General features: G+C 49.7%; 1 protein-coding gene across 1 annotated transcript in view; it reads right to left on the bottom strand.

The window, feature by feature from the left end:
- Positions 1-14,474, bottom strand: part of naxd (NAD(P)HX dehydratase) — a 38,586-nt gene that overhangs the window by 815 nt on the left and 23,297 nt on the right. Inside the window, exons 3-9 of the mRNA XM_067986723.1 lie at positions 14,240-14,285; positions 12,737-12,825; positions 11,808-11,916; positions 9,194-9,244; positions 5,505-5,609; positions 3,745-3,865; positions 887-1,007 (exon numbers count right to left, since the gene is read on the bottom strand). Coding sequence (XP_067842824.1) covers positions 887-1,007; positions 3,745-3,865; positions 5,505-5,609; positions 9,194-9,244; positions 11,808-11,916; positions 12,737-12,825; positions 14,240-14,285 — 642 coding nt within the window. The remainder of the gene's footprint in view (positions 1-886; positions 1,008-3,744; positions 3,866-5,504; positions 5,610-9,193; positions 9,245-11,807; positions 11,917-12,736; positions 12,826-14,239; positions 14,286-14,474) is intronic.

The raw sequence follows: 14,474 nt of genomic DNA, 5'->3' as shown, positions 1-14,474 counted from the left end.
CTTCGTTCTCCCGATTTCCCAGTTCTCCATTTCAGCCACAGAGAGGCACTGGAAACCAAGCCAGGAGGTTATCGAGTGCGAGGGAGGGGGAGAGGAGCTGATTTCACACTGGCCCCTCACACTTTCTCACGGCCAGTTAGGGAGAAGCAGTGACCGAGGATTAGGGAGGTGCCATCTCGCAGAATCTCAGCTGGGAAATTGATGCAGAGGCTGGGGCAGTGGAATAGGGAATACACAATGGGAGAAATATAAATAAATACATTTTTAAAAGTCGCTTCTCAGTAGTAATGAATTCTGCCCAGGGCACAAGATGGGTATTTGGTTACACTTAAATTTACCCTCTACTCGAAACAGACAAATCCACATTTTAGAAGGGCACGTTAACCGTAACCATCCAGTGTAACCAGGTCAGGGCACGTTAACCGTAACCATCCAGTGTAATCAGGTCAGGGCACGTTAACCGTAACCATCCAGTGTAACCAGGTGGTTGATTTTGTAGTGGGAGTATTCACAGGCTGATTAACAGTCTGATGGGCCTCGACATGAAGGCTCCTTTCATGGCTGTAACCATCTTTATGCCAGTCCACAGGGGGGTTAGTCTTTTACAGCAGGTTTATGGGCTCCCACAACCCATATGATGAGTGGAGGGACCCACACCCACTGGACATGAGGATCCCGCTGAATGACCGAACCGGGGCTGCGGCCTCCACCCCTCCCCAGGACCGTCCGGAGCTCCGGTTCGAACCCTGAACTTTCTGACTCAGACTGGAATGCTACCACTAATCCAAAGGCTCGCTCCTGTGTAACCAGCTAAGGTTTTGTTACCAGCAGAAATAACAAATCTCCAAATGAGTTTCCATTTATCAGAGACCGATGCCATTCTTACCCATCTGTTTTCTCCATCCCAGCGACGAAAGCCCAATGCACCAGGACCCCGAGGGCTCCGGACAGCAGGTCTCCCTGACCCCCACACCTCCGACCACTCCCTTCCTGTGTGCACACAAGTACTAAACCAAGAGAAACAGGTGCTCCGTTAGCCTTAATCTTATCCAGAAACACTTACTAAATTATCCGCTTACTAATGAACTTTGAACAGATTAAAAACCTTTCTCCGTTGTAATCATTCAAAAGAACTTGTATCACTCGATACTGTTATTAATTATTTGTATTAAGCTCATTACATCAGTGCCTGAAACATTCTTTAAATGTTACGTTCCCAATCGGTCACGCCTGTAAACAAACCCTGCGTCCCCGTGAACTGGGTGCCCTTTTACCAGACAATATTTAGTTAAACGTAGATTGTAATAAGATGACCCTTTGGTACATACACCGGATAATATCATCTTGCACGTTCTGCCAGGTGTACTTCTATCTGATGAAAGGCAGACTGAAAAGCACTTTAGTGAGACAGGGTCAATTGTGAACCAAATACTGCTTTATTTTACATGAAATATATGAATGAACAGAATGCAGTTTTCACCCCGTGATTCAATCAGGTTCCTATTGCTCTGCTCACTGCCCCACTGGATCTCAAACATCGACAGATAGCAGACTGTGTGAGACGGAGCTTCCGTTACCTCAATGGACGCAAGCAGCCTGCCCAGGTTGAACAGCTTCCTGGGAGTGCGGAAGTGAACAATCAATCCCTGCTCGGGGCATGGCTGCGACAAACAGACCAAACCAGCTCACAACAAACACACAACTCAGCTGTTCTCCCTTCCCCACTCCAGGGGACCGTAGGAGGGTCAGTGCTGAGGGAGCGCTGCACTGTCGGAGGGTCAGTACTGAGGGAGCGCTGCACTGTCGGAGGGTCAGTGCTGAGGGAGCGCTGCACTGTCGGAGGGTCAGTGCTGAGGGAGCGCTGCACTGTCGGAGGGTCAGTGCTGAGGGAGCGCTGCACTGTCGGAGGGTCAGTGCTGAGGGAGCGCTGCACTGTCGGAGGGTCAGTGCTGAGGGAGCGCTGCACTGTCGGAGGGTCAGTACTGAGGGAGCGCTGCACTGTCGGAGGGTCAGTGCTGAGGGAGCGCTGCACTGTCGGAGGGTCAGTACTGAGGGAGCGCTGCACTGTCGGAGGGTCGGTGCTGAGGGAGCGCCGCACTGTCGGAGGGTCAGTACTGAGGGAGCGCTGCACTGTCGGAGGGTCAGTGCTGAGGGAGCGCTGCACTGTCGGAGGGTCAGTGCTGAGGGAGCGCTGCACTGTCGGAGGGTCAGTGCTGAGGGAGCGCTGCACTGTCGGAGGGTCAGTGCTGAGGGAACGCTGCACTGTCAGAGGTGCCATCTTTCGGATAAGACGTAAAACCGAGGCTCAGTTTGCCCTCTCAGGTGGACATAAAAGATCCCATGGCCACTATTCGAAGAAGAGCAAGGGAGCTCTCACTGGTATCCTGGTCAATATTTATCCCTGAACTATCGCCTAAAAACAGATTATCTGGTCATTATCACATTGCTGTTTGTGGGATCTTGCTGTGTGCAAAGTGGCTGCTGCATTTCCTACATTACAACAGTGACTACACTTCAAAAAGTACTTCATTGGCTGTGAAGTGATTTGGGATGCGTTGAGGTCGTGTAAAGTGCTGTATAAACGCAAGTCTTTCCCTGTCCTGCGCAGACCAGTGTTGTTCAGTACACTAGCCACATGTGGCTAATTGGGAATCCAGATGTGGCTAATTGTATTTCTGATCAGTAAATAAACAATAAGGAATAGACCCTGTCACTAGACATGTGATCTCAATACTTCTTTTCACACAGCGTGTGAACTTTAACCTCTTTTTGTCCGTTTGTTGGTAAAATGAAAATTAAACGAGTGTTTTTTGATGTTGCGGCCACTTTACTTCCTTGGTTATTGGTGTGCAAGAGGGGTGTAAACGCCAGCGATGCACGGGGAGAGACGCTGTGCAATCTGAACAACCACTCCACTGCTCTGTGCTAATTCCCAGCTTGTTCAGTCTGCTTCTCGCTCCCACGCTGGAAAATCTTGTTGAATTAGCGGAGACGTTAAGTGCGAGCCACCGCCAGCGTTTAATGGACAGAGCCTCTGACTGCACCCGTTACTGTCAAACAAACTAAACCCAGCTTTATATTTGGACAGGAAGCAGGAGCTGAGAGGGGCTTGGAACTGTTGGAAATGATCCAAAATTAAACCCTTTAGAAAATAAAAAGCTGATTATCAGAAATTCCCCCCCCCCCTATCAAATAGAAACATGACAAAAAAAATTAACATTTTCCAGTCACTCTCCAGCCCAATAGGATTTCCAAGGTAAATTAAACACATTTACATCTAAGGGTCTCTTTTATTTACGTTCATGATTTAGAAAAGTCTCTCAGATGCTTTCAGCAACAATAACATGCATTTATATAGCGCCTCTAACGTAGTAAAATGTCCCAAGGCGCTTCACAGGAGCGATTATCAGACAGAATTTGACGCCGAGCCACATAAGGAGATATTAGGACAGGTGACCAAAAGCTTGGTCAAAGAGGTAGATTTTAAGGAGTGTCTTAAAGGAGGAGAGAGAGGCGGAGAGGTTTAGGGAGGGAATTCCAGAGCTTAGGGCCGAGGCAGCTGAAGGCACGGCCGCCAATGGTGGAGCGATGGGAATCGGGGATGGGCAAGAGGCCAGAATTGGAGGAGCGCAGAGATCTCGGAGGGTCGAGGGTCACTGCACAAAACAACAAAGGAGCTGGAAAGCCATTGATCGAGCCAGAAGGAATTGTTTCTGTGACAATGCTTACGTTAGTAAAGCTCACCTGTGGCTCCGTCTGAAATGAGATCTTTCTGTCCCTTCTGAACGATAGTCACGTTCCCCAGTGCCTGGCTGAGTTGAAGCAACATTCCCTCATGATCACTCACATCCACAGGGCCCTTCAGCTGGGACACACAGAATCCACGTCAATACGGAGTGCTTATAAAGAACAGAGCGCAAAGCATCTTAGGATCTTACAACACAGGAGGCCGTTTGGCCCATTGAGCCCGTGCTGGCTCTTTGTAAGAGCAATCCCATTAGTCCCATTCCCCCGCTCTTTCCCTGTAGCCCTGCAAATTTTTTCCCTTCAAATATTTATCCAATTCCTTTCTGTAAGCCATCTAGACACAAAAAGCATCAAGGGGTATGGGGAGAGAGCGGGAATATGGTATTGAGATTGAGGATCAGCCATGATCATGTTGAATGGCGGAGCAGGCTCCTGCTCCTAATTTCTATGATTGAATCTACCTCCACCACTCTTTCACGCGGCGCATTCCAGATCAGAACCGCTGTTTAAAAATGGTTTTCCTCAGGTCGCCTTTGGTTCTTTTGCCAATCACCTTAAATCTGATCCTCTGGTTCTCGGCCCTTCCACCAATGGGAACAGTTTCTCTTTATTTACTTTATCTAAACCTGTCATGATTTTGAACACTTCTATCAAATCTCCTCTCAACCTTCTCTGCTCTAAGGAGAACAACCCCAGCTTCTCCAGTCTGTCCACGTAACTGAAGTCCCTCATCCCTGGAACCATTCGAGTAAATCTCTTCTGCCCTCACATCCTAACTATTGCCTTGAAAGTTATTATTGAATCTGCTTCCACCGCCCTTTCAGGCAGCGCATTCCTGATCATAACAACTCGCTGCGTAAATAAATTCTCCTCATCTCCCCCGGTTCTTTTACCAATTACCGTAAATCTGTGTCCTCTGGTTACCAACCCTCCTGCCACTGGAAACAGTTTCTCTTGTTTAAATTTATTTTAGCAAAAGGCACGAGGCAGTGCCAACGACCTCTCAAAGCCAAGTGCAAGTTAACTATTGCAATCTCTGTATCTGCCAGCTCAGATCAAAAGTCACCATGGCAACCATGGAGTATTGTGCGCAGTTCTGGTCACCACATTACAGGAAGGATGTAATTGCTCTGGAGAGAGTGCAGAGAAGATTTACAAGAATGTTGCCAGGGCTTGAAAATTGCAGCTACGAGGAGAGATTGGATAGGCTGGGGTTGTTTTCCTTGGAGCAGAGGAGGCTGAGGGGAGACTTGATTGAGGTGTACAAAATTATGAGGGGCCCAGATAGAGTGGACAGGAAGTACCTGTTTCCCCTAGCGGAGAGTTCAAGAACTAGAGGACAGAGATTTAAGCTGATTGGCGGAAGGATTAGAGGGGACATGAGGAAAAACTTTTTTACCCAGAGGGTGGTGGGTGTATGGAATTCACTGCCCGAATTGGTGCAAGAGGCAGGGACCCTCAACTCTTTTAAAAAGTACCTGGACCTGCACCTAAAGTGCTGTAAGCTGCAGGGCTACGGACCGGGTGCTGGAAGGTGAGATTAGAATGGGCACCTGGTTGTTCTTCGAGCCGGCGCGGACACGATGGGCCGAATGTCCCCCTTCTGTGCTGTATCTTGTCTATGGTTCTAACCACGCCACATGATGTCATCGACATGCTTCATTAAACTGTCAGCAAAGGTAAATGCACCCAACAAGTTCCAACTGAGCACAATGCTGATTAAAGTCGACAGTCAATCATCCATCTCAAAGACTCACCACCGCCTTGTAGAGTCTGGAGAACTCGACGACATTTGGAGTGAGAATGGCTTTGGTATATCCCTGGATCACAGATGGCTCGTGGGTAACGATCCATAATCCATCCTGAAAAGGGAAAGGGGCCAAACATAAGAACATAAGAAATAGGAGCAGGAGTTGGCCAATCGGCCCCTCGAGCCTGCTCCACCATTCAATAAGATCATGGCTGATCTGATCCTAACCTCAAATCTAAATTCATGTCCAATTTCCTGCCCGCTCCCCATAACCCCTAATTCCCTTTACTTCTAGGAAACTGTTGATTTCTGTTTTTAATTTATTTAATGATGTAGCTTCCACAGCTTCCTGGGGCAGCAAATTCCACAGACCTACCACCCTCTGAGTGAAGAAGTTTCTCCTCATCTCAGTTTTGAAAGAGCAGCCCCTTATTCTAAGATTATGCCCCCTAGTTCTAGTTTCACCCATCCTTGGATACACCCTTACTGCATCCACCCGATCAAGCCCCTTCACAATCTTATATGTTTCAATAAGATCACCTCTCATTCTTCTGAACTCCAACGAGTAGAGTCCCAATCTACTCAACCTCTCCTCATATGTCCGCCCCCTCATCCCCGGGATTAACTGAGTGAACCTTCTTTGTACTGCCTCGAGAGCAAGTATGTCTTTTCTTAAGTATGGACACCAAAACTGTATGCAGTATTCCAGGTGCGGTCTCACCAATACCTTATATAACTGCAGCAATACCTCCCTGTTTTTATATTCTATCCCCCGAGCAATAAAAGCCAACATTCCGTTGGCCTTCTTGATCACCTGCTGCACCTGCAAACTAACTTTTTGATCTTCTTGCACTAGGACCCCCAGATCCCTTTGTACTGCAGTACTTTCCAGTCTCTCGCCATTAAGATAATAACTTGCTCTCTGATTTTTCCTGCCAAAGTGCATAACCTCACATTTTCCAATATTGTATTGCATCTGCCAAATCTCTGCCCACTCACCCAGCCTGTCTATATCCCCTTGTCGGTTTTTTATGTCCTCCTCACTCTCTACTTTCCCTCCCATCTTTGTATCATCTGAAAACTTTGATATGTTACACTTGGTCCCCTCCTCCAAATCATTAATATAGATTGTAAAGAGTTGGGGACCCAGCACCGACCCCTGCGGAACACCACTGGCTACTGGTTGCCAGTCCGAGAATGAACCGTTTATCCCAACTCTCTGCTTCCTGTTAGATAACCAATCCTCCACCCATGCCAGAATATTACCCCCAATCCAGTGATTCTTTATCTTGAGCAATAATCTTTTATGTGGCACCTTGTCGAATGCCTTCTGGAAGTCTAAATACACTACGTCCACTGGTTCCCCTTTATCCACCCTGTACAGTTAATGAAACTCTAATATTGATCCCACAGCACAAGGAGAATCAATCAGTGCTTCGCCTCCGAGTTTCTTATAACTTCAAAAAAAATTCCACTCTCCCACACGTCCGTCGATACGGTGCGTGGAGATCGGTGACTTGAATTAAGTGAAACGTTGCCCAGAACTGTGTGGATTCCTTGGTTTACATAACAGGCCAGTGCTCTAAACAAATCAAACACCGTAAAACCAGAGGGTCAGCCTTGTCTCGGTGGGTAGCTGACCCACCTCTGAGTCCGAAGGTCGTGGATTCAAGTCCCACTCCAGAGACTCGAGCACAAAATCCAGGCCGACACCCCCAGTGCAGTACTGAGGGAGTGCTGCACTGTCGGAGGGTCAGTACTGAGGGAGTGCTGCACTGTCGGAGGGTCAGTACTGAGGGAGCGCTGCACTGTCGGAGGGTCAGTACTGAGGGAGCGCTGCACTGTCGGAGGGTCAGTACTGAGGGAGCGATGCACTGTCGGAGGGTCAGTTCTGAGGGAGCGCTGCACTGTCGGAGGGTCAGTACTGAGGGAGTGCTGCACTGTCGGAGGGTCAGTACTGAGGGAGTGCTGCACTGTCGGAGGGTCAGTACCGAGGGAGCGCTGCACTGTCGGAGGGTCAGTACCGAGGGAGCGCTGCACTGTCGGAGGGTCAGTACCGAGGGAGCGCTGCACTGTCGGAGGGTCAGTACTGAGGGAGTGCTGCACTGTCGGAGGGTCAGTACCGAGGGAGCGCTGCACTGTCGGAGGGTCAGTACCGAGGGAGCGCTGCACTGTCGGAGGGTCAGTACCGAGGGAGCGCTGCACTGTCGGAGGGTCAGTACTGAGGGAGCGCTGCACTGTCGGAGGGTCAGTACCGAGGGAGCGCTGCACTGTCGGAGGGTCAGTACCGAGGGAGCGCTGCACTGTCGGAGGGTCAGTACTGAGGGAGCGCTGCACTGTCGGAGGGTCAGTACTGAGGGAGCGCTGCACTGTCGGAGGGTCAGTACTGAGGGAGCGCTGCACTGTCGGAGGGTCAGTACTGAGGGAGCGCTGCACTGTCGGAGGGTCAGTACTGAGGGAGCGCTGCACTGTCGGAGGGTCAGTACTGAGGGAGCGCTGCACTGTCGGAGGGTCAGTACTGAGGGAGCGCTGCACTGTCGGAGGGTCAGTACTGAGGGAGCGCTGCACTGTCGGAGGGTCAGTACTGAGGGAGCGCTGCACTGTCGGAGGGTCAGTACTGAGGGAGCGCTGCACTGTCGGAGGGTCAGTACTGAGGGAGCGCTGCACTGTCGGAGGGTCAGTACTGAGGGAGCGCTGCACTGTCGGAGGGTCAGTACTGAGGGAGCGCTGCACTGTCGGAGGGTCAGTACTGAGGGAGCGCTGCACTGTCGGAGGGTCAGTACTGAGGGAGCGCTGCACTGTCGGAGGGTCAGTACTGAGGGAGCGCTGCACTGTCGGAGGGTCAGTACTGAGGGAGCGCTGCACTGTCGGAGGGTCAGTACTGAGGGAGCGCTGTACTGTCGGAGGGTCAGTACTGAGGGAGCGCTGCACTGTCGGAGGGTCAGTACTGAGGGAGCGCTGCACTGTCGGAGGGTCAGTACTGAGGGAGCGCTGCACTGTCGGAGGGTCAGTACTGAGGGAGCGCTGCACTGTCGGAGGGTCAGTACTGAGGGAGCGCTGCACTGTCGGAGGGTCAGTACTGAGGGAGCGCTGCACTGTCGGAGGGTCAGTACCGAGGGAGCGCTGCACTGTCGGAGGGTCAGTTCTGAGGGAGCGCTGCACTGTCGGAGGGTCAGTACTGAGGGAGTGCTGCACTGTCGGAGGTTCAGTACTGAGGGAGCGCCGCACTGTCGGAGGTGCCGTCTTTTGCAAGAGATATTAAACAGAGGACCCGTCTGCCCCTCTCAGGTGGATTTAAAAGATCCCACGGCCACTATTTTGAAGAAGAGCAGGGGGAGTTCTCCCCGGTGTCCAGGGCCAATATTTATTCCTCAACCAACATCACTGAAACAAATGATCTGGTCATTATCACATTGTTGTGTGGGGGATCGTCCTGTGTGCAAATTGGCTGCCGTGTTTCCTACATTACAACAGTGACCAAACTGTACCTTCATTGTCTGTAAAGAGCTTTGGGACGTCCTGAGGTTGTGAAAGGCCTGATATAAACACAATTTCTTTCTTTCTTTTATCAGCACTCACCAGTGAGCTTTGTGCAGGTGAGATAGAAACCGGACAGAGACATTCAGAGAAAGGAGAAATCCCAGAGCTTAAAATACAATGAGATCTGTATAAATCTGAGCAGAAAGTTTTACTCACAGCATCGATCACAATGGGCATCCCACGGAGCTGGCACTTCTCCATTATTCCCTGTCGTGAAAGAAAATTGCATTCAGAGCCCACACCACCGGCAACGAATGAGATTGTGGTCCTCCAACCGGTGAGGCTCTGTCGGTTTTCCAGGTCGTCAACAGTACATAGAATGTACAGCACAGAAACAGGCCATTCGGCCCAACTGGTCTATCCCGGTGTTTATGCTCCACACGAGCCTCCTCCCTCCCTACTTCATCTCACCCTATCACCATATCCTTCTATTCCTTTCTCCCTCATGTGTTTATCCAGCTTCCCCTTAAATACATCTATACTGTTCACCTCAACTACTCCTTGTGGGAGCGAGTTCCACATTCTCACCACTCTCTGGGGAAAGAAGTTTCTCCTGAATTCCCGATTGGATTTATTGGTGACTATCTTATATTTATGGCCTTTTTGATTTTTGAATTAATTTTGAATTGTTTGTGGAGCGGGGATCCCACGTTTAAAGTTTCGCATCAACGGACTCGGATTTGATTCAATTGAAACATTTTCCTAAATTAGAGGCGTTCCAGAAAATCCAAGTTGTTTTAATTTTGAAACCTCCGGCAACAGAACGGAGACCGGGGGGGGGGGGGGGGGGGGGAAGTGGAACAGGGGAATTCCACAGTGTGGCTCTCGCTGAGGGGGGAAAATCCCTGGGGTGGGGGGGGGAGGGGGGAAATCCCTGGGTGGGGGGGGGGGAGGGAAATCCCTGGGGTGGGGGGGGGGAGGGGGGAAATCCTTGGGCGGGGGGGGAAATCCCTGGGGTGGGGAAATCCCTGGGGTGGGGGGGGGGGAAATCCCTGGGGTGGGGGGGGGGGGGGAGGGAAATCCTTGGGGGGGGGGGGGGGGGGGAGGGAAATCCCTGGGATGGGGGGGGGGGGGTCTTCGGAAATTGTGGATTATGGAACAGCCCCTAATATTCAACTATTAAAGACAGTGGCCTAGAAATCCGGGGACGCAGGGTACGACCACAGTGCCTGAACGGTGAGGCCCGAGGTTCCCCTGATTTTGGGCCTTGGGGCCTCAGTTCCATCAAACGGGTGACCTGTGGACAGCGAGAGGCAGCTCGTGGGGGTGAACACGGATCGAGATTGGGCCCCTGTGACACAGGCATCAGCTCTCAGGTGAGTGAGTGAGTGAGGGACTGGGTCATGTTGGCCTTTACCTCGAGGGGACTGGGATACAAAGGGGTGGAAGTTATGTTCCAGCTGTTCAGAGTTCTGGTCAGACCACATCTGGAGACTGTGTTCAGTTCTGGGCACCGCACCTCAGGAAGGATATATTGGCCTTGGAGGGGGTGCAGCGCAGATTCACCAGAATGATACCGGGGCTAAAAGGGTTAAATTATGGGGACAGGTTGCACAGACTGGGCTTGTATTCCCTCGAGTACAGAAGATTAAGTGGTGATCTAATCGAGGTGTTTAAGATGATTAAAGGATTTGATAGGGTAGATAGAGAGAAACTATTTCCTCTGGTGGGGGGAGTCCAGAACAAGGGGGCAGAACCTTAAAATTAGAGCCAGGCCGTTCAGGGGTGATGTCAGGAAGCACTTCTTCACACAAAGGGGAGTGGAAATCTGGAACTCTCTCCCCCAAAAAGCTGTTGAGGCTGGGGGTCAATTGAAAATTTCAAAACTGAGATCGATAGATTTTTGTTGGGTGAGGGGATTAAGGGTTACAGAACCCAAGGGGGTAAATGGAGTTAAGATATAACTCAGTAATTATCTAACTGAATGGCAGGACAGGCTCGAGGGGCTGAATGGCCTCCTCCTGTTCCTATGGCAGATAGCGGGGGGGGGGGGGGGGTCATTGTCCGCGTTGTTTGAATGTGGGGGCTGCAGGGGGGGACGGGGGGCCTCCGCGGGGAGGGGGGGGCCGTGGGGAGGGGGGGAGGGGAGGGGGGGCCGCAGGGATAGGGGGGCCGTGGGGATGGGGGGGGCGTGGGGAGGGGCGAGGGGAGGGGGGGCCGCAGGGCGGGGGGGCCGTGGGGAGGGGCGAGGGGAGGGGGGGGCCGCAGGGATAGAGGGGCGAGGGGCGCTCCCGCTCCTCCCGGCTCCATATTCAGGTATATTTGAAACGCTCTGCAGCAGGTCCCTTTTAAGAACCACCTGTCGGGAGAACCAGGTCTCCAGGCAGCCTGAGAGCTGCCTCAGGGGCAAAGCAATCTTGCAGTGGGGCCTCCAACAGGCATTCGGCCCATTAGCAAAGGAGCTGTTTCCGGTGATCGGCATCGCACCCTGATATTTCGGGCCTTTACCAATATGGCGGGCAGCGCGTTTCCTCCCAATTTCTAGGCCAATAAATGTTAAATTAGCAGGTGGGGAAATGTTTTTAAAATTTTCCAATTTTTAAAGTGTCTATTTTGGCAAAGCAGCAATAATCTTTCTGCTGACATCACAGCGAGTATGTGTTACTGTGAGGCTGAAGCTGCCCCCCGTCCCCCGTCAGCTCCGAGCCCCGCAGAGCGTGAGGAGAAGAATTCCAGCCCCCCGCTGCCCGCCCGTTTACAAACCAGCTCGTAATTCACGTCACCACAACAGGGACCTTTGGTGAGGACGACTTTTAACTACAATCCTCACCTTTGTATTCTGCAGTATCTTCTCATCTCTTCCTAACCCTGGTCCAATCACCAGTGTATGAAGAGCAGGTAACCATTGCTCTACATCCTCCACAGCACTGGAACGGTCTCTACAAAAATAAACCCTGGATTTACAAACAGATCAATACACAGTGCACTCCCCGCTTTCATTAAAAACCTCAGGAATCCAACTCTAAATAATTCTCGTGTGAGCCGCTCGGTGCATTGATGAAACGTTCAGTAATTTACTTCACCGAGTTTGTCGCTGGTTCGAAACCAACATTCTGCCAAATGCCTGCTCCTGTTCTCGGGATTCTGCGGGGCTGTTGTCAGTCTGTGCACTGAGCCACAGGCTAGAAGCCTCCTTGCAGGAAGGGGAGATAAATCAGTGCCCCCCACCTCCACCGGCTGTTTGCAGTGGGGCCGGTCTAGGTACTTGTACGCAGACTTGCCTTCTGTCTCAGTTAACGCACGGTGGGAAATGCACAAGACTCACCGAAATATATAGAAATTACAACATGGTAACAGGCCATTCGGCCCATCCAGTCCGTGCCAGCGTTTAACCGCCACACGAGCAAATAGTCCCCATCACGTTTACCTGCCCTGTTCTCATATCCCTTCAAACCCCTTTTCCTTCACCCACCTCTCCAATCTAATCCTGAATGTTCACATCGTTCCTGCTCACCACTAACTCTGGGAGTGAATTCATGGCCTCACAACTCTCTGTTCTAAATCTCTTTCATTTAATCTTGTATCGATGGCCCCCTCGCTCTAGACCCTCAACTACTGGGACCAGTCTGCTTCTGTCCCATTCTTTGATCATTTTAGACACTTTGATCATATCCGCTCCGTGATCTGCGATGTGCCTCGTTCTGTCTGTTCAACAGGCCTGGAGTTCCTGAGCTCTCAAAACAACAGAAGCAAACTTACAAGACCGGATGAACAATGACATTGGGGCTGTAGGATTTAATAACTGGAGCTGCATCTTCACTGCAGAACACGTGAGAGAGGTCAGCACCCTAGAACGACAAAACAAAGATTAATACAACAGGCACGAGTGGCTGCATCTTTCTCATCTGTCCCGTAGGCCAGGGAACCACAACTCAATCTCCAACCAGCTGCGGGTGACGCTGGCCAGGCAGCATCTATTGCTCCCCCACCCCGGGGACAATAAGGTTCAACCACATGATGTGGGACTGGAGTCACGTGTAGGCCCAGACCAGGTCGGGGGGCAATTCCTCTTCCCTGAAGGGCATCAGTGAACCAGTTGGGTTTTTACAACAATCTAACCAGCTTTCAGGGTCCTTTTCTCTGAATAAATCCAAGTTCTTTCTATCTTTAGTTTGAATTCCACAGCGAACAGACGCAACGCAATGTGTTAAACACAAAGTTACAGCCACTGAACAGGTTCCCTGACAAAGTGCTGCTCTTCACAGCTACAGTCCCGAGCTCTGAATATCTACAATTAGCGACACGAGCACCAATGTTCCAGAGAGACTTCTTCATTGAAGAGGCAAGTCGATTAAACCCAACAGACTCTATTTTACCATCAATATCCAAGAGTGCTGCTGTAAACAGTGAGTACATGTGTACACCAAGTATACAGACCCAATATAAACAGTGAGTATATGTGTACCAAGTATACAGACCCAATATAAACAGTGAGTATATGTGTACCAAGTATACAGACCCAATATAAACAGTGAGTATATGTGTACCAGGTATACAGACCCAATATAAACAGTGAGTATATGTGTACCAAGTATACAGACCCAATATAAACAGTGAGTATATGTGTACCAAGTATACAGACCCAATATAAACAGTGAGTATATGTGTACCAAGTATACAGACCCAATATAAACAGTGAGTATATGTGTACCAAGTATACAGACCCAATATAAACAGTGAGTATATGTGTACCAGGTATACAGACCCAATATAAACAGTGAGTATATGTGTACCAAGTATACAGACCCAATATAAACAGTGAGTATATGTGTACCAAGTATACAGACCCAATATAAACAGTGAGTATATGTGTACCAAGTATACAGACCCAATATAAACAGTGAGTATATGTGTACCAGGTATACAGACCCAATATAAACAGTGAGTATATGTGTACCAAGTATACAGACCCAATATAAACAGTGAGTATATGTGTACCAAGTATACAGACCCAATATAAACAGTGAGTATATGTGTACCAGGTATACAGACCCAATATAAACAGTGAGTATATGTGTACCAAGTATACAGACCCAATATAAACAGTGAGTATATGTGTACCAAGTATACAGACCCAATATAAACAGTGAGTATATGTGTACCAAGTATACAGATTGAACATAAACTATGAGGTTTTTTTTTAAAAAAAATGCATCTATAAATAGCATTCTTCAACTCTAAGAATCTTGGCCGTGTACTTACCACTTTAAGGCTCGCAATTGCAGCAAAATAAGGAGCCCCTGTATATCTGTAAATGGGAAACGTACAAACTGGTCAGTATTTATTGTAACAATTAGTGTGACAAACTCTGTCTAATTTTTCCAATTAATATTTCTTTGACTCATAATTCTATTGTCTGTGCGAGTATTTAATCTGAAAATACTGTGATGATGTGAAAATATTGCAGGTGGGAGTTGATGACAATCTTATTCCCTGA

The sequence above is a fragment of the Heptranchias perlo genome, chromosome 6 (genome assembly GCF_035084215.1).
Source record: "Heptranchias perlo isolate sHepPer1 chromosome 6, sHepPer1.hap1, whole genome shotgun sequence".
Taxonomy (NCBI): Eukaryota; Metazoa; Chordata; class Chondrichthyes; order Hexanchiformes; family Hexanchidae; genus Heptranchias; species Heptranchias perlo.
Note: the sequence above shows the minus strand (reverse complement) of the source record. Positions and strands in the feature narration are given on the sequence as shown.